Below are 20,681 nucleotides of genomic sequence, written 5' to 3' on the forward strand. Positions count from 1 at the left end.
GTGAAGTGACTAAGTGCTCTTAGAAAAACTATTACCAACATGGCATATTTTTTCGACATTTTGACGACACTAATTGTTTTTTTTTAATTTCCTTATGTTTTCTGTGTTATTGATTATGACTTAAAATTGAAACAATCACTGCATAAAACAAGTTTTTCTCATTTTCTAAAATTTTATTAACCTTCAAAATAAACAAGGTGTTCCATCAAAGTACCGAGATTCGCAAAGTATTCCATCACACCAAAAGTTTGGGAACACCAGCTTAAACCTAATGGCAGGGTAGCTTTCCTACCTGGAATGTATTACTTCTTACGTTTGGGACCATGAGAAATGAATGACGAGAGAGTAGTGGGAGCTTAAACAATATGTCTGCTACAGGAATTTTGCAATTAATATATGTTGTCAATTTTGTTTTATAGCACTGAGACATAGATTAAGAAGTGAGATCTATTTAAAAAATTGAGTGTTCCTCAGATATAAAAACAAACAGATGTATCAGGGAACAACCTGGAGTGCAGAATGAATCGTGACTTTCACCGAAATGACATGGAGGTGGGCAGGACATGCAGGCAGTCACGTAGATTTGAAATGAGCCAAGTAAATATTTCACTAAACTGCAAGAGTCAAGAAACGAGGGAGGAAGACGATTTGATGAAAGTTTGGTAGATGAATTCAAAAACAAATAGGAACAACGTGGATGCTTAAGATTCAAGATACACTTGAAAAAGCCTAGAGTTCTTTAAACATCAGTGAATGTCAAATGCCTAATGACAATGATGGTGATCATGGTAGATAAAAAGTCATGTGTATAAACAATACAAAAATATACCCTGTCAATGCAAAAAGTTAGTTTTGAATAATAAAAAAGAAATGTTTAAATTGCGGTTTTAATGCTTCAGTTGTTCCACAGAGTCCCCCCACTTAAGTACAATAAGCAGAACCTTCATACAACCAGGTGGAATTGTCAGACGAGTTTTTTTTTTTTTGGGATGTTGTCTAACTAACGTGACACATTGATTTGAATGACGGTTATGTTGTCAAACCGTTGACGCTTTATGTGAATTTACACACTTTTCTTTTTGTGGCAGTTTTGCGCTGATAAAACCAACTCTCTCCATCGGTGATGATTTTTTCCAGAATAGAATAATCTGCGTTTTGCATTTCAATCAAGTCGCCAGAAGTGTACACCTTTGTTGTGTTTTTTTGGGAGTGAAGACGTATGGGACTGACTTTGCACGCACTTTCCCCTTCTTTGAAACATTCCGGATAATGTCTTAAACACTTGATTTAGGGATGTTGCTCTATTGCGATATGTGACAAAACAATGTTGACACACTATATCTGCACATACAGTATTTAACATTGCCTGTTCATACGAGACTGGTCGAATGCACGTCTGTTGCTTATCATTTCAAGCTGCAACTGTAATTACTGTGCTAACGTCACTCATACGCCAAGAATGAAATCTGTCTCAAAACTTTTTGGACATAGGGTCTAGTCTGTCCCTTTCCATACCATGGCTCGCTAAAAAGTTGTCTTTCAATATCATGAAATACTATTGAAATATCAAAGTTGTTCATTTTCCATGGTACCAACTTACCATATACATTTCGCAACTTAAATCTCGAGATATTAAGCAATTGCTCTTGTTGTCATGCATCCGTGCATGAAACAGATATCTGGAGTTGTTTACATACAAGTGGGAGCCAGCTGCGTGTGTATCTCAAGTTACGTCGACCATATTTTTAAAAAACGCAACTGCGACATAAAAGAGAAACTGAAACAATTATCTGTGTCAGTCGCTTAATTTTCTTGAGAGGCACTTTTCGAGAACCAATACCCTCATCTCCAGATGCATCAACGATTAATATTAGGGTTTTGTTTGGTGCATGTGTCTAGTTTCCTATTTTGAACTTATTTCACTACAAATAAGGTATAAATGTTCCAGTGAAAGGAAATATCCATTTTCATTAATAAATGGCACATGACTAAAACAACACAAACACTCTAGAGATTATACAGATGTCGAAATATGGGGTTCTGTAATCCAAAGAGCATTACCAGCCTACATTACATATCAATGACACATATAACATGTATACAAATAAAAATTTTCACCCTTACTGCTTAAAAATATCAACACTGGAAATATATACACACATCATCAAATTTACTTCTTATTGTATTGGTTTGGTCATTTGAAGTAACTAAAGAAAAGATAATAGTAACAGTTACTTTCTGTTATGTGGCCTGCTTGAGAAACTTCAAAAAAAGTTCACTGTCATTATCTCAGCTTTGTCATTTAGTCTGTTATGCCCATGCTTCCTGTTGTGAATTAACATTTCAAGTTCTTCTTAGAGGTTCAATTTGTTATCTTTGTTGGTTAGTTAGTTCAATATTTGATGGATCATTTTCACAATAACAGAATGATGTGGAACAAATCACTACACATTCGCATCACAAATTAACTAGTAAATATGGCTACATGCTGGGTATTTATAAAGTGTTTGTAACAATAATAATAATTCCTACCCACCACCTTTAGACATTACACTAACAGAAATGTGAAACAGACGAAATTGTCAAGGAGCAACTTTTTTGTTTGTTCCCAAACTTAACTTTTTTATCAATGGATAACTTAACACAAAATTTTAGTTTCATCATTGTGCCCCCCCCCCATTTTTTGCTAAAGAAAATCTCAATGTAGAGTAACAAATGTCATATTTTCTTCTGATATTGTAATTATGTACATCATTCTTCCTTTGGAAGTGTAGTGTATTATTTACAACAAACTTCATGAGTGGATAAATACACTATGAAACAGTAATGAGAAAGCTCAACTTCTTAAACAGATGTCAGCAAGACAGTAGTGGCTGAGCACCTCATATCATTCTTACAGCACGTTTTTGAACAGTGAAGAGTTTTTCGTAGATGGGCTACCCCAGAACACATGACATCATTGAATAAAAATATGCAAAATATGTCAACTTACTGATTTGTCTCTCCCCAAAATTTGCAGCTATTCTAAGTGCAAATGTGCCCTGAACTAAGATATTTCAGGAGTCTTAAAACATGCTTTTTTCAGTTCAAATTCTTATGAATATGAATACCTAAGAATTTTAAAGTTTCCATTGTACTCATTATTTCTTCGCCATGTGTTGCATTTACCACTGATGTAGTACCCCTAGATTTGCACATCTGAATATGTTGTGTCTTTTTAAAATTAAGAGTGATATCATTTGTAGAAAACCAATCAATGATACTATCATGAACTTTGTTTATCATTTCTTCTGCAGTTGTATATGTATGCTTGGATTGATTATAGTACTAGGGTCATCTGCAAAAACAACTAAATCTGCTTGTTGGATATTAGACAGATGGTCATTTATGTGGAAAATAAGGAATAGTAATGGACCAAAGACTGAGCAATGAGGAATCCTAGGCTTGATATCTCACCAGTCAGATTAATTTCCCCACACTACATTGGTTGAATTACTAATTACAACTTTCTTTATTATTTTGCTTACTTATGACATTATCAATTGGTTGGCTATGCCATCAATCCCATAAAACTTGAGTTTATGTAGGACAATATTCTGATTCACAGACAGGTTGCAGCAAATACCAAATGGGGCTGTTTTGTTATTTAATACTTGTACAATTTGGTGAATGAACATGCAAATGGAATCCTCAGTAAAGAAACTCTTCTGAAACCCAAATTGTAATTTGCTGACGGTATTAGTGTTGCTCATGTGTTTAACAACGATATACTTCAGTCTCTCTGGAAAAATGCCTTGAGTTAGTGATGCATTGTATATTTCAGGTGAGACAGAGCTTATTATATGCCAACGTTTCTCATTGCTCTATTGGAAACACTGTCAAAAACAAGGACACTGGTCTATCAGACAATAGGACAGTGTGCATTCCCTACTTCTGTGCCATTTCACACGAAATTGCTAATGTATTGAGATGATGTTATGGAAAACTTGACTTTTTCCGTAGCAGTAAATTATATAATGGACTGCTACGTAACATGAAACCCAAGGAAGACACATTTCCAACATGAGTGTCTACAAGATAAAGTGCAATATTGGGATCAAGCAAGGACGAAGCTTCCAAACTAAATTTAAGGAACACACAAATGCAGTTACGTGTAAAACTCCCAATAATCCTGCCAGAGCTACTCATATTAACGACACAGGACATGGTTTAGATAATCTAACCCAACAATACAATTTATAGTTCTAGTACCACATTACGATATCAAGTGCAAATTAAACCTTATTTGTAGCGTAATGCAGCTCAAAAGAGACAACTGGCAACATCTCGCAAACAAAACTGTACTTTAAAACTTTGATCACCCGAAGAAGAGTGTGTAAGCTCTCGAAACGCATCGTGAGAACAACTTAAAAGTAACTGACGCAGATAACTGTTTTAATTTATCGTTCATATCTAAGTCTATTTAGCCAAGACAACTGATTAAAGGTAGGTTTCAGCCGCAACGTTCCAAAATCAAAGTTTTCAACAGAAGCGACAACAAAAATGAATTTGACAAAGAAGCAGTTTCAACGATAGATTTTCATGTAGTGCAAATTTATTTTCCCAGCAAACGTCAACACTTTTAGGGCAACGCCTTTAATTGCGCTGGCACAGGCCGATAAGACAAGCAAACTGACGCAATTAATCTCTACATGCGTCGGTCGGATAGCGCTGCTAATGGCAGAGAACTTTATCGTTGATAAATTCGAACAGTAGTCATCTCACACAAAGTAAACTATATCATATTTCTTTACTTCCTGCATTCCTTTGTACTTATATTCTTAGTTCATCGCTTTTTGCGTTTGTGTTGTTTCAGCTGTTCGGAGGCTTGTAACAATAGCTTCTCAAACTAAGAAGGTGTTGCTTTTAACCCACTGGCGATGAGACTACAGGTAGAGAAGAGAGAAGTCTTTCTGAAATATGGGTGGTAAATGAATTAAGTAAATTGCACTGATCATTCGGTATCATAGCGTTCCATTCTGGAAATGCAGCAGTAGTTGTCGATAGCTAAACGAAATGTGTCTCAGACAAAAATGAAAAACGCTTGAAACAAAACAGTTCATAGATAACGCCACAAAGAGAAAGGGAATAGTGTCGTTTCAGATCAAGAACTATGCACTGATTTTAAACTGAGACCGGTAGAAACGAAATGTGTTGTTAAAACTTCACAGCTTCAGCGAAGAGAAGTATCGAAATAGAATAGCACTACTTTATTATGTTCCATATCACATCAAGGAAGAGACTAAAGTGCCTTTCGCTACGATGCAAACTCTTCTTTTAGATCAATAATAATAGTAATTATGAAAGAGAGCTAAGAAGCCCCGTACTTATGAAAAAAGAAGTGACTGTCTGGTAAAATGTTTTCATCATATGTGTCTACCTCTGTCTATCTCAGGTCATTCAAATGATGTTACCAGTTTCGACTTATTACCAAGTCATCGTGAAATCATCTGTTTTAAACAGGAAGAGAAAGCATGTAATAAAATTTTAGGAAAATGAATTATAAGTTAAACTAACTGTACACAGTTACATTAACATCCAGTCACATAACCGAAAAATTCCGTTCCCTGAGAAACACGCAGTTTTCTAGGAACGAATTTCTATTTCTGTTTCTCGAGAACCGGCAGCGTAACTACTTTGTGTAACGAGTGAGGATTCAAGAGCATTAGATGCAGTCGCATGTCTTCATGTCTATGTTGATTTAGGCATTATTAACGACCTCGAAGCCCACATCCTGCTTTTCCGAGGACGCTTCCGCATGCTTGTGGCGAGATACTCGCCTCGGAGGTAGCGGTATCGAATCCCGATGCTGAAACTATTTTTTTTGCTCGTAGAAGCGTCCCATGGTTTTCCTGGAACTTGAATCGTCAGACAAAGCTACAAATGCCATCGTATGTACTATGCAGGATGATAGGCGATATTCGCCTGACGTCCAATTCACCCTCGCGTACTTTTCTCCGATTTTGTCAACACCAATGAAATTGTTAAGTTTTCGAAGAGAAACAGTAATCTTCCATCTCGGATTTGCGATTATTTTTGAAAACATTTTTGGGAAAATATCGATCTTGTAATCTCTATAAAATCAGTGAAAAAACCGTCTTGATAGCGATGGTTATTTTATTAACATGACCGGTTTCGGCCTAGGCTTAGGTCATCTTCAAACAATACCATCAGCTGAAGTTGATGATGCGTTGAAGAGTCAGTTGACTGTTCTACGCATCGTCAACTTAAGCTGATGGTGCTGTCTGAAGATGGCCTAAGCCAACGCCCAAACCGCTCATTTTAATAAAATAACCATCGCGATCAAGAGCATTTTCTTAGTGATTTTATATTTACGATTATGGTTCGTCAAAATTCAAACATCGGAATGATTAACGGCGGGATTCATCCGTAGACCGCATTTGTTCCTAACAACGACCGCGTGTCTCAACAAGTACGAGCATGGTTAAATTTTCATTCAAATTGCGCACTATAAGCGATGGGTCGAACTGAAATATAAATGAATTCACTCTAAGAACGCCAGTTAATTATTCACATCAAGTCAAAGTCAATGACACTCATTTCATAAATTAAAATACTATCTTATTGTGGAGTAGTCCGTTACCAGAGACGTCAGTTTATTAGCTCTCTCGAATTAATTAAATCACATTACAACAAATGTGTATCTGAGAATGCATAATATACAATAAATATTAAATTAGATTGAGTGAGGTACCCTGAATAAATCTCTTGTGGTCGCAAAACTTTACACTGAATATCCTAAGCTTGTTCAACAATCGCATATTGCATTTAACGACGCGCACCATAGGGGAAAAAAATAGTTAAATCCAACAACATTCGATCTCTTCCTAACAATTACCTAAACCTCATAATCTTGATGTAGTTCACGTCAGTGGGAATATAAATTTTCTTCAGAAGTAATACTTTATGAAAATACTCGCCTTTTAATAAGTAGCGTATCCTCTTTACAAACTTCCTCGAATTACAGTAGAGCATCAATTACCCGAAATAATTGATGACGGAAGGGGCGGGGAGGGGGGAAGAGATAATTGATTTTTCCAAACATATTCTACCATTATTCATAGAAATATGAAACAAGTAATGCTGTGAACTAACGAAGTATGAAATAAAAAGCTTAAATGACCATTAATATAGAGATCCAGTTTAAGAAAAGAAGACAAAAATTAATTTTTTCTTCAGAATTGAAACTCTTTTTTTCCTTTTTGCCACTAAATCCAGCATTTGTGCTAAAGACTCCATTTGGACAGCATCACATTCATTTAGTTGTTCTCATCACTCCATAGCCGTCTTAAGCAAGTGAAACACTAGCACACGGAATGGTCCTTTTACCACATAGTTGCCGCTGGGCTCTTCCGCGCCGTCACAAGTGTCTTGATCGCCGATGACGCCGACAGTTATTTCACGGTTATTCAGCCAGCGTCGTCAACATCACATTCGAATCAGTTACGAATATTTTCAAACAATAGATTCCTTAATCAGTCCAGTCATTTCGAATACAAAGTGGATGTTTGGTGGTTGTTGAGGCACGGTGATAGCCACATCTGAAGAAAGGACTTTATTCCAAGCTCTATGTAGTTTCTGAAAACTTTTTTACTGTCGTTTTCATTATTTATCTGTGCAAGATTACATCTTGATTGTCAAGTACAGTGACAAAATTTATAGTGATATTAGTGTTCATTTTTATACCCGATATTGTTGCCTTTACAAGAACATATTCCTGAACAAAGCCTCATCGGAAAGCATCTTCGTTCAACTGCTCCATTATTTTCAGGCTATGGGAAACACTAAGAACAAAGCCTTCAAGTTTAATCGCCTTTGCGTACGGCAAAAACAACTGCATGATCTGTCAAAGCGAACGCTCAAATGTTAAACAGGAACGCAGCAATGACGGCTGGCAGGGAGAGGGAAACCGTTGAACTGGCTATAGCTGAAGTCAGGAAGGATGGTACTCGAGTTTATGCTTGTTCTGCCCACCTATATCGCACATTTTCCGACAGCCCTCTGGCTGTTAAAGCCACTAAAATGAAACGCTGTGAATGCAACTAAGAAATGATGCAAAATCCCTCGGAACAGTTATTTCCTGAAGTTGTTTTAAACTGAGTTACATATCTGATATGAGTGAATCTGAGTAACTTATTTTTTCCAAAGTAAAAAAGAAAATTTCATCCAAATAATATCCGCGCTGATTACTCTTTGGCTTGTCTGTGTATCAAATTTGATCAAATGGTTTTGCATAGAGGTGAAGTTATGGAACAATGTCCCTCCCTCCGCTCCTTAAATACCGTACACTAAAATTATTACAAAATTAAACCTACACAATAATAAACCTTCGTTTATTTCCGATTTTTTCTGGCTTCTTTTGTAGACACATTCAGCTTATATCGTTTTGCAGAGTTGGCAACAATGGTTGTGAATGTCGCAGCCAACGCGAGCTTAAACGTGATTTAGTGAATTTTCATTCCATTTGTTGCCAGCGCCGGCCGAAGTGGCCGTGCGGTTAAAAGCGCTACAGTCTGGAACCGCAAGACCGCTACGGTCGCAGGTTCGAATCCTGCCTCGGGCATGGATGTTTGTGATGTCCTTAGGTTAGTTAGGTTTAACTAGTTCTAAGTTCTAGGGGACTAATGACCTCAGCAGTTGAGTCCCATAGTGCTCAGAGCCATTTGAACCATTTTGTTGCCAGCTGTCATCACTGTTGGTAGTTGGAAGTGACAAATTCTTTAGGAGCAAGTGAGAAACAAAATTTTCGGTTTACAAGCTTTCTTTAACCGCAAAGCACGTGTAGATGAAAACCGCAATTGCCGCCTGGAACAGGCAATAATGTAATCCTCGTTTGTGACTCGATTTGCGCGAGCGGTCATCGTTCGTGAATCGGACTACAGTCCAGTTTTAAATGAACAGCTAAACTTCTACATCACACACGCAAAAATTTGAATGCGTCGACTGGAGCGGTTTCGGTTAATTGATATTTCGATTGATAGGTTTTCGTATAATCGATGCCATATTTCACCGACGGAGACAAAACTTCCACCGCACCTGATAAGCGTGGGCGAACACGGTACGGTTACATGCTTATTTTCAGAACAGTACACTGCGTAACGTGACACAATTTCGGTGAATGTCTTTCCACTTCCCTGCATCGTAGCTCCAACCACCTCGTGATCCTCTGCCTGACTCGAGCAGTTGGATCTAAGATATGTGGCACCAACTCACTTAAAATAAATCACACTGCTAGGAGAACGTGAAAGTGCGATTCTTACACATCTAAACTCCATACACCCCAACATCAAATTCACTGTGGAGACTGAAACGGAGGGTAAATTAACTTTCCTTGACGTCTTGGTCAAGAGAAGGGCTGACGGCACCCTAGGTCATGAGGTGTATCGGAAGACAACGCTCACTGATCTCTATTTGCACGCAGACAGCTGCCACCACACTTCACAGAGGAATGGGGTACTTAAAAACTCTAGTACATAGGGCGCGCACTATCTCTGACGCAGAGAGTCTGCCCCAGGAATTGGAACATCTGAGAATTGTATTTCGAAAAAATGGGTACTCAGAGTAGCAGATTCAACGTGCTCTCCGCCCAACCACTACAGCACAACCTGTGGAGATGGATGAAATCACGATGGAGGAGGTGGGCACTGCGTTTATTCCATATACAGGCGCACTCTCGAGGAAAATCGACCGCATTTTGAAGAAACACCGGGTCGGAACTGTGTTTTGTCCTCCGAATAAAACTCGTGCACTGGTGAGGAGCGCCAAAGATGACCTCGGTTTGAGGAAGGCCGGCGTGTACCAGATTCCGTGTCAATGTGGCAAGTCGTATATTGGTCAGACGATGCGTACCATCGAGGATCGATGCCGTGAACACCAGAGGCACACTCGATCGACGCATCCGAGCAAGTCGGCGGTCGCTGAACATTGTTTGTCGGAAAATCACGCTATGGAGTATGAACGCACGAGAATTATGGTACAGACGTCGAGATTCTGGGACAGCGTTGTTAGCGAGGATGAACGCACGAGAATTGTGGTACAGACCTCGAGATTCTGAGACAGCGTTGTTAGAGAGGCCATCGAAATTCGCACCAATGACGACCTCATAAACCGTGACTGTGGCTACAATCTTAGGAAGGGTTGGGAACCAGCGATTGGGTTAATCAAGAGTAAATCAAGCAAACGTATAGTTGTGACGACCACGGAGGACAGAGCCATCACTCCGACGTCATCTCAGACGCCGTCGCAATCTGTTCCACCGCGCGACCGTGGCGGGGCGCGGACAGCGGAGGGAGCGCGCCGCGGGTGGAGGGTATTTAAATCGGCCGCCGCCGCAATCGAACCCTGTTCCCTCTGAGCAGCCATAGCGTACGGATCTCCGTGCCGGCACGTTCACAGGAGCTCAGTCCGTCAGTTCACCTGATGATGGCGACATGTATGATCGCCGAAATATTGTGCCCGTTGGACACTGTAGACCGGCAGTACACCCGTGGATATTTTGATTAACGTGAAAGTGACGATGAAGATAGGAGAATTTCGATTTTCCAGAATGACATTTTCAGCAGCTGACTGTATTGGGCTTCCGGTCATCCTTGGGCTACTGATTTCTGTCAGATTCCCATTTCACACTCAGTCGTCTGTTTGCAATAGCTGAGATCCTCATAGATGATACTGCACATCACTTGACGTTGTGGGATTTGTTACATCGATCAAATGCCAATTTTTTGATCTCGCACTGGCTTGTTAAAACTCCTGTTGCCATCAGCATTACTCATGTAGAAAGTGGTCGTGCATCGACTACAGCATTATTTCAGATATCTCGATATCTTTCCATGACGTGGAAGCTCCTTTAAGTCACGATTCATTAACCAATGTTTCCGGTTCTGTAGATTCACCATTAAGTGGGATTATACACAGTGGTGCCAGTGCACATAACAGTGTAAATTCTTAAGAACAAAAAATGGTTCAAATGGCTCTGAGCACTATGGGACTTAACATCTGTGGTCATCAGTCCCCTAGAACTTAGAACTACTTAAACCTAACTAACCTAAGGACATCACAAACATCCATGCCCGAGGCAGGATTCGAACCTGCGACCGTAGCAGTCGCGCGGTTCCGGACTGAGCGCCTAGAACCGCTAGACCACCGCGGCCGGCGCTTAAGAACATGTCTCGTGTCCAAATCAAGAACTAGAATAATTGTACGTGCCATGTGTACTTACGCTGGTCGTTGTAGTAGTTGGCGTACTTGAGGCAGACCTGGCCCCTGGCGAGTTTGCAGGCTACTTGGGACCGCTCATAGGTGTACCACATGTACGTCAGGTTCGGCGGCGTGCGGTCCACTGAAACAACACACTAAATATGTAGTCAATACGGCAAGGAAAACAATACCATTTAAGCAAGGTTTCAAACACAGTTTAAGAGGGCTATTCGGTAACAGAACTGTTGTCCAAGCAGGCTGATATGTTAGATTTATTAATAAAGGAAACTAATTTCAGGTTAGAGTACATTTCCTGCTTCAACTTTATAATTTCCGTCTAGATCGCATAAGGCCCTTTTACAATTAACTTTCCATAAGACTCAGTCTCTCTTAGCTACGCCAGATACTTTTTTCCTGGCAAAAGCTTCGTTCAGAACTCCATTACGAGCAGACAGATGAAGCTGTGATGGGTAGACGTTGTCTCCTGTGATCGCAAATTTGTTTATGGAAGACTTCGAGGAATGTGAACTGGAGTCGGCGCCTTTGAAATCCACCTGTTTCTTCAGATATACTGACGATACTTTTGTTGTTTGGCTTCATGGTGGGGAGAATTTGAATGCCTTTATCTGAACTTGATCCATCCGAACATTTGTTTCCGATGGAGGTGGAAGAGGAATGGTTGCCTTCCCTTTCTTGACGTTTTGGTTAGGAGGAAGGATGATGGATCATTGGGACATGCAGTTTACAGAAAACGTACTCACACCGACATGTATTTACAGGCTAATAGTTGTCACCATCCGGCTCAGCGTGAAGGGTTATTTCGTACCTTGGTACACAGGGCACATGAGACTTTGCCAATTGAACTGCCCTATCTTGAAGTTACGTTTCGTCAAAATGGTTATACTGATAGACTGATTGAACGTGCGTTGCGCTATCGACCAACTGTGCATCTAGTGATTCATGATAATTCTGAGTCGACACCTAAGTCTGCTGCCATTTTGCCTTACGTAGGAAGCATTTCCAGCAAGATCGGTCGTATTTTACGGAAATATGATGTGAAATGTGTTTTCCGACCTCCATCTAAAATTAAAGTGCTTTTGGGTTCTGTTAAGGATGATCTTGGTTGGCGTAAGGCGAGTGTATATCGCATTCCTTGTAGCTGTGGCATGAAATGTATTGGTCAAACTGTCACAACCTTGGAGCAACGATGTACCGAGCATAAACGGCAAACACAATTACAGCAGCCAAGTAGATCTGCTATTGCCGAACATTGCTTGGATACTGATCAGCCCATGATATATAACAACACCGAGATATTGGTATGCACGTCCAGCAATTGGGCCAGTGTTATTAAGGAGGCCGTTGAGATTAAATTAGCGAGCAACCTTGTAAAGAGGGATGGAGGTTTTTGTTTAAACTCTGTTTGGAATCCTGCTCTCTCCCTTGTCAAAAAACCTCACCTGCTAGTTCGTAGTCTCACTATCGCTATCTCTCATTTTGGTCATCTTTGGTGGCACTAGAGTTCAGATGTGTGTTATCTTCCTTCATCAGTCTAAGAACCGAGGTTTTAAATTTGCCTGTACATCGTCTGTCCGTTGCAGTTTGCCTTGAAAATGGCGGGGTGTACTCCCGCCGAAATATCGGCGGTCGCTGAAAATAATACCTGGATTAATACCCGTAAGTTGTTTGAAAATTGTATACGCCAGGAGAAACTCAGGTCTCACATTAATACCTCTGTCCACATTGCTCTTCTTATAAGAGGCGTTCAAAAAGTTTCCTTTGGAAGGCCGTACAGTCCAGAATCGGTATGCCAACTAGGCAAAATCGCTGTGAGCATAGAGGCAATCATCCCAGAGATGCATCATGAAGAAGATACCCATTTGGTAAAACACCATATCCTGCTGCGTGAAGAAGTCTGCTGCACATTCTCTCCATCGCCATAGTTGACGTTTGTGCATTTACCACATCACGTTGTAAACAAACGAATGCTATACTAATCCCTTGCCTGCATGTCGGTGCTCATATACCCGCAACGTTGTCGCACTATGTTACATATACACTGCAGCAACGACCTCAAACGAGAACTTTTGGATCATCCCTCGTAGAATGTGTTATTGTAGTAGAATGGTGTGTTTTCTGCAGAGAGAAAGATGGACAGCACTGAGTGACGTCGCCAGTGAGCTGTCTCTCTCTCTCTCTCTCTCTGTGGTGAGGTACGAGGTGTGTGAAAAAAGTAATGAGGCTGACAACACTGTGAGAGATCTAGCAACGCTGTGCTGTTCTACCTGTGTCGATTTGTGCGTTCATTCCTTCCAGATGGTCTGCCCGAGTTTCAGCAACGCGCAGCCGCGATGTAATTTAGTTATGTTTTTGTTGGTGTTACGAAAACGGAACAGCAGAATTTAGAGCTCAGACAAGTGGATACTGCACCATGACAAAGCCTCATGTCACAAAGCCACTTCCATCATGAAATTTTTAACTGCAAAAGGAATTCCTGTCGCTCTACTGCCCTCCAATCCCCTGATCGGAGTCTTTGTGCCCTTTTCGTTTTCCTGAACGGAAAAGGTGTTAACAGAAAGTCACTCAATGACTCTGTAGATCATTAAAAAGAGTGTGACCCACATGTTGAAGACCCATCCGGTCGAACCCTTTCAGCACTGCTACCAAGTATGAGAACAATGACTGCCAGTGTATAGCTGCCAAAGGGAACTACTTTAAAAGTGATAATTTGTAATTAAAAAAGACTTTGGTAGGTACAAAATCAGTCTCATTACTTTTCTCACACAGCTCGTATATTACACTGCGGACACTACTTATATTTTCGTCTCTCTTTCGAAATATTTGTGTGGTCGCAACAAAACATTGCTGTCGCGTTTTAGTGCGTTACTGGTTTTTTAGCTTTATGTAGTTTATAACGAACACTGTAATGACAAAAAAAAAATGGTTCAAATGGCTCTGAGCACTATGGGACTTTACAGCTGAGGTCATTAGTCTCCTAGAACTTAGAACTACTTAAACCTAACTAACCTAAGGACACCACACACATCCATGCCCGAGGCAGGATTCGAACCTGCGACCGTAGCGGCCGCGCGGTTCCAGACTGAAGCGCCTAGAACCGCTCAGCCACACCGGCCGGCTGTAATGACAAAAGAGCGCCACTGTACGTGCACTAACACGAAAATCTTTGCTAAATTTTCTACATAGACTCAACATCTACATCTACATAGATGTTTCGCAGGGCGCCGTAAGCTGCGTGGGGAAGTGTACCTCGTACACGATTAGTCATTTCCTTTCCAGTTGCACTCGCAAGGGTGGCCGAGCGGTTCTAGGCGCTACAGTCTGGAACCGCGCGACCGCTATGGTCGCAGGTTCGAATCCTGCCTCGGGCATGGATGTGTGTGATGTCCTTAGGTTAGTTAGATTTAAGTAGTTCTAAGTTCTAGGGGTCTGATGACCTAAGATATTAAGTCCCATAGTGCTCAGAGCCATTTGAACCATTTTTCTGCACTCGCAAACAGAGCGAGAGAAAAATTCGTCCATACGAGCCCTAATTTCTCTGATCGTATCAGCGTGGGTCTTACGCGCAATGTATGTCGGCAGCAGTACACTCTTCTGCAATCAGATTCAAATTCTGGTTTTTTAAACTTCCTTAATAGTGTTTCTCGAAAAGAACTTCGCCTTCCTACCAGGGATTTCTGTAATACTTGCGTGTTTTTCGAACCAACCGGTAACAAAATCTAGCAGCCCGTCTCTGAAGTGGTTCCATGTCTTCCTTCAATGATCCCAAAAATCGAGCGGTACTCAAGAGTGAGTCACACTCAAGTCATAAATGGAGTCTCCTTTGTAGATGAACCACATGTTTGTAAAATTATCCCAATTAATCGAAGTCGAACATTCGCCTTCCCCACTGCAATCCTTACATGCTTGTTACATTTCACATCGCTTTGAGACGTTACGCCTAGATATTTAATCGACGTGACTGTGCCAAGCAGTACGCTACTAATGCTGTATTTGAACATTACAGGTTTTTTTTCTCCAATTCATCTGCATTACATTTTTTTATACATTTAGAGCTAGCTGCCATTCGTTACAACAACTAGAAATTTTGTCCAAGTCATCTTGTATCTTTCTACTCACACTCAACTTCCCTTGTACCACAGCATCTTCTGCAAACAGTCGCAGATTGCTGCTAACCCTGTCCAACAAATCATTTATATACCCTGAAGAGCAGAAGAAACTGGTACACAAGTATCGCGTAGGGCCTCCGTGAGCACGCAGAAGTGCCACAACATCACGTGGCATGGACGCGACTAATGTCTGAAGCTGAATGGAACTGATGACATCATGAATCCACAACAGTACGGCGGGGTGAGATCTCTTCTGAACTGCACGTTGCACGGTATCCCAGATATACCCAATGATGTTTATGTCTGAGGAGTTTGGTGGCCAGCGGAAGTTTTTAAACTCAGAAGAGTGTTCCTGGAGCCACTCTGTAGCAATACTGGACGTCTGGGGTGTCGCATTGTACTGCTGGAATTGCTCAAGTCCGTTGAAATGAACAATGGACATGAATGGATGCAGGTGATCAGAAAGAATGCTTATGTACGTGTCACATATCAGAGTCATATCTAGACGTATCAGTGGTCCCATATCACTCCTCTGCACACTCCCCACACCATTACAGAGCCTCCACCAGCTTGAACAGTCCCTTGTCGACATGCAGGGTCCATGGATTCATGAGGTTGTCTCCATTCCCGTACCCGTCCATCCGCTCTATACAATTTAAGAAGAGACTCGTCCGGCCAGGCAACGTGTTGCCGGTCATCAACAGTCCAATGTCGGTGTTAACGGACGCAGGCGAGGCGTAAAGCTTTGTGTCGTGCAGTCATCAAGGGTACACGAGTGGGCCTTCGGCTCCGAAAGCCTTTATCGATGATATGTCTTTGAATGGTTCGCACGCTGACACTTGTTGATGCCTCACCATTGAAATCTGCAACAATTTGCGGAAGCGTTGCACTTTTGTCACGTTGAACGACTCTCTTCTATCTTCGTTGGTCCCGTTGTTGCAGGATCTGCTTCCGGCTGCATCGATGTCGAAGATTTGATGATTTACCGGATTCCTGATTTTCACGGGACGCTCGTGAGATGCTCGTACGGGATAATCCCCACTTCATCACTGCCTCGGAAATGCTGTGTCCCATAGCTCGTGCGCCAACTATAGCATCACGATCAAATTCTCTTAAATCTTGATAACCTGCCATTGTAGCAGCGTTAACCGATCAAATAACTGCGCCACACACTTGTTGTCTTATATAGGCGTTGCCGACCGCAGCGCCGTATTCTGCCTGTTTACATATCTATGTATTTGAATGCGCATGCCTACACCAGCTTCTTTGGCGCTTCTGTGTATATAGAAAATAACAGCGGTCATACCACACTTCTATGGGTCACTCCTGACGATACCGTTGTCTCTAATCAACACTCGCCGTTGAGGACAACGTACTACGTTCTATTACTTAAGAGGTCTTCGAGCCATTCACATACCTGGGAATCTATTCCGTATGCTCGTATCTACGTTAACAGTATTCAGTGAGTCATCGAGTCAAGTCATTTTCGGAAATCCAGGAATATCGAATCTGCCTCTTGTCCTTCATCCATGGTTCACAGGCTCTGAGGTGCAAAGGTTTATAAGGCAAAATGACGCTATTCGCTGGTGTTGACTGGTCCTTGTTCCAATGCTTCACTCCGTCACCCACTTTCTTATTTGTACAATACTCTCTCATTTCTACAGTGCCACAAGGACTTCATTTGGGCCTTGCTTACCAGAATATAATTCTCGGATCCTTGGAAAAGGTCAGGCATAAAGCATCGTGTCACCTGCATTGAATGTCCCGCAAAGTGTCATTTAACACTTTGGCTAGCATTCCACAGTAAAGTTCTCCATAGATCGAAATTTGTCAGCCAAAAATAAGCAGTGCAAAACATGGACTACTTCTGGTCAATAGTACGACAAACTGCAACAATATCCGAAAGATAATGGTCTACAGCTGCTCACAGCTGTCTAAGGAGTTGTATTTACGTGATAAGCTGTGTATTGGAGGTTCGGAGCAATTGGTTTGAAGGCGAAATGTCCATCACAATTTCCCCCATTCACGCTAATACAGAGATTCATCTGTTCGTTGGAAAGTTAGCAACATCGAGACTGGACAAGGACTGAGCTCAATGTGCTGATGAAGCTTGTTCAGTGATATTCTTGGCTCATTCGTCTGGAGAGAAAACAGAGGCCAATTCAATCAGTTTTGTGGTGTTGGCTCCTTGTGCGGAGAGGCATCATGTTGCCTGCGAGTCTGGTGCTGCTCATTCGATTTGCTGCTGAAATAAGTATTAATAATGTGCAGACGCAAAGAAATAGGACATGGAAAGAACGTGTGCAACTTGTCAGAGATGCGGTTGGTGTTGATTTCTTCATTGCAGATGATATGCCCGTCCATATTGAATTACTCTAGTGGATGAAGTTTCGCAAGTGAAGCTATAATCTGGTCGCAATGGTCAGTGGGAGATTCGTGTCTACGTACATACGCATCTTGTCAGACATCGCGTAGGACCCTCCTAGACCACAGTATAGCTCCTACTTCCAATACTCATACCACTTGTGTTGACATCCGAAGAGCGAGGAGCAGAAGCGAGGTTGGCACTTCAGGACGAAACCATAAGTGAACATAGTGTGGTATCAACGTTCGATACCACACTTGTTAGGGGTTGCAGTTATCGACCGCGGTCTGTATCAGTATCGTTGGAACCATTAGTCGCGACCAGCGCCACTAGCGCCGCTCCGCGGCTTGTATGAAGTTTCCAGCGAGCTCTCGTCCATTCTTGCTCGGTACGTCAAGTAGTAAAGTAGCATAGCCTTCAGCTGATAGGAAGCAACCTCTAACAAGGCGCTTAGTAACGTATGGCCTAAGTTGTGCCTCAATAGTTATCTGTTTATAATTATATGTATGCAGCCAAGAAGAATCCTGTATACTTGTATATTATTTTTTACCAACGACTTCTAATTATTTTAGTCGTTGCAGATCCAGACCATGCTGCCAGCACCTTATCGACTTTACTGACAAACCTGCTGTGATTTATATGTTTCTGTTTAGCATTGGCCACCAGTCAAGATTGGCGACGACTCGTTCGTCGTCATCGTAACATAAAGTTGCTGCCTGAAGCAACGACGAATGAGAGACGGAGACGTAGAAACGCCCAGAAGAGTTTCCATACGCCACCCATCAGCTACGTTTCTTAAGTCTGAGAGTAGTACCGCTCAGCCCAATCAGCTATCGGATTGTCATTTTATTTACATGGTATTTCGATAACTTCGCTAGTTGTTTCTTTCAGGGATTGCTCGCTATTTTGACTGCAAACAAACCAAACGGGGCACGTTGCTTGCCAACCTATCGATTGTTTCCCGTGCTATCAAATAATAAAGCAGTGTCAGATAATCTAATGACAAACCAAAACTCACTTAATAGGCGCTTATCAATGACCAGCAAGAGAGAACTGACACGTTTTCCGAGGTGACCTAAGCAAACTGAGCGTCTTATCCCATGCTGCACTTAAAAAAATGCCTACGTCCTTCTTAATTAAACTATTCACCACTCTAATCCCGATTTCCTCCAACGGTTCATATTAAATTTCTGTGAGACTGTTCTATTCTCTGAAGGCGCCGGGAGACAGTTACTTGGGTGGTGCACAGGGTGTCGCGTTCACAGTTTGAATGAAGTCCAAACTGTGAATAACACCTGAGGAAAGGCCGTGCGGTTCTAGGCGCTACAGTCTGGAGCCGAGCGACAGCTACGGTCGAAGGTTCGAACCCAGCCTCGGGCATGGATGTGTGTGATGTCCTTAGGTTAGTTAGGTTTAATTAGTTCTAAGTTCTAGGCGACTGATGACCTCAGAAGTTAAGTCGCATAGTTCTCAGAGCCATTTGAACCACCTGAGGAAGAGAACCAAATGTCGAAGTATCGTGGAAAGAAAACTACAAATCGGTGTACACCCCAAACTTTGTACACCCTCTTCCAGTTTTGTTACCTATTTTTGAAAAATGTATCTTACATTTCAAAACTATTCAAATTAAATTTTTGTGGCAGGTGTGTTCTGATATGATGGAAATAATAGTTTTTCAGGTAATTCGAACTTCCGAATTACGTTCTTCAAAGCCGGTGCTGAAAAAGGACCTCTCTGTGTTTCCTTAACACGTCGATACTCGTCAAGAGGAGCATCATTATTCCCGTTGTTTTGATAAAACAGCTTTATGAGCGAAAGCCCTGCTCACCTTGTCCAGGCCTATGTCGGCTGTCTGCAACTGTCATGAATGATGGTACTTCTGTTTCATCCTTATGTCGCCGTACCAGTACCGGCTCCTAACGGCAACTTAAGACACTTAACCCTATTAACAACACAAATCTTGCACTGCACAGTATGAGCATAATTCCTACAAAGTAGCGCACCCATATGTCAAATAGTTTTCAGTCTACAGTGGCTTAAGTAGCGAAGGTTTAATTATAATCAGCCTTTTTTTTTAAGACTAACACTAACTACTTTATTAAAATTCGATTTATATCGCCGATTTCCAGCCATGATACCAAAAATCATTGAAAAGCGCTATATCTTAGCAAATGGTTATGGAAGTCAACTAGCGTTGAGATAACTTAACGATCAGGCCTGGATAATACAAGTGTGTGGAATAGTCGGGGTCTAGAAGCAAAGCGTCCCTTATTTCTATAATGAAGCAACCGGCTTTCACATTGAAAGAAAAATACAGTTCCTCTCCGATAATAGTTTATGAGTGATATTTTTCTTACAGTCAAGTGTTAGTATAATTTACGTCCGTGCTTAATTTAGTCTAAATGTAGGGAAAGGCGCGAGAGCGAATGTGAACGAAGACTGTCGTGGAGCATTCTGCAGAGGCAGATCTGCAGCGGACGGTGGAGCTTACCCTAAGTTTCATTGCTGGCAATTTGTTTCGCTAAAGAATGCGAGAACTTCAGCCGGCTGCTCAAGTTTCTCTCGCTTTTTTAAGACACAGACAAATGCGACTCGCGCAGCTTTCTCTGAAGAATTCTGTCGAGCCAAGTCTGGCAGTCGCGGGGTGGGTGAAGCGGTCATCAAGCGAAGCTGAGGGCGGAGGCCGTTGGGGGTGGGACGCCTTGCGTGTGTCGGTCAGAGACATATTCTGCTTCCCCTCATTTCAAGGCAACGCTGATACAGGTTACGTGACTACCAGCCGTTTTACTATAAAATATTATTAAACGGTATTAAACCAGTTATTAAAAATTTGCATACAGGTTCGGCCACTCCCCCCCCCCTCACACACACACACACACACACACACACACACACACACAGAGAGAGAGAGAGAGAGAGAGAGAGAGAGAGAG

General features: G+C 41.6%; 1 protein-coding gene across 1 annotated transcript in view; it reads right to left on the reverse strand.

Moving 5' to 3' along the window:
• Positions 1 to 20,681, reverse strand: part of LOC124805566 — a 146,806-nt gene that overhangs the window by 10,097 nt on the left and 116,028 nt on the right. Inside the window, exon 3 of the mRNA XM_047266132.1 lies at positions 11,279 to 11,398. Coding sequence (XP_047122088.1) covers positions 11,279 to 11,398 — 120 coding nt within the window. The remainder of the gene's footprint in view (positions 1 to 11,278; positions 11,399 to 20,681) is intronic.

Source organism: Schistocerca piceifrons, chromosome 7, assembly GCF_021461385.2.
Source record: "Schistocerca piceifrons isolate TAMUIC-IGC-003096 chromosome 7, iqSchPice1.1, whole genome shotgun sequence".
NCBI classification, from domain to species: Eukaryota; Metazoa; Arthropoda; class Insecta; order Orthoptera; family Acrididae; genus Schistocerca; species Schistocerca piceifrons.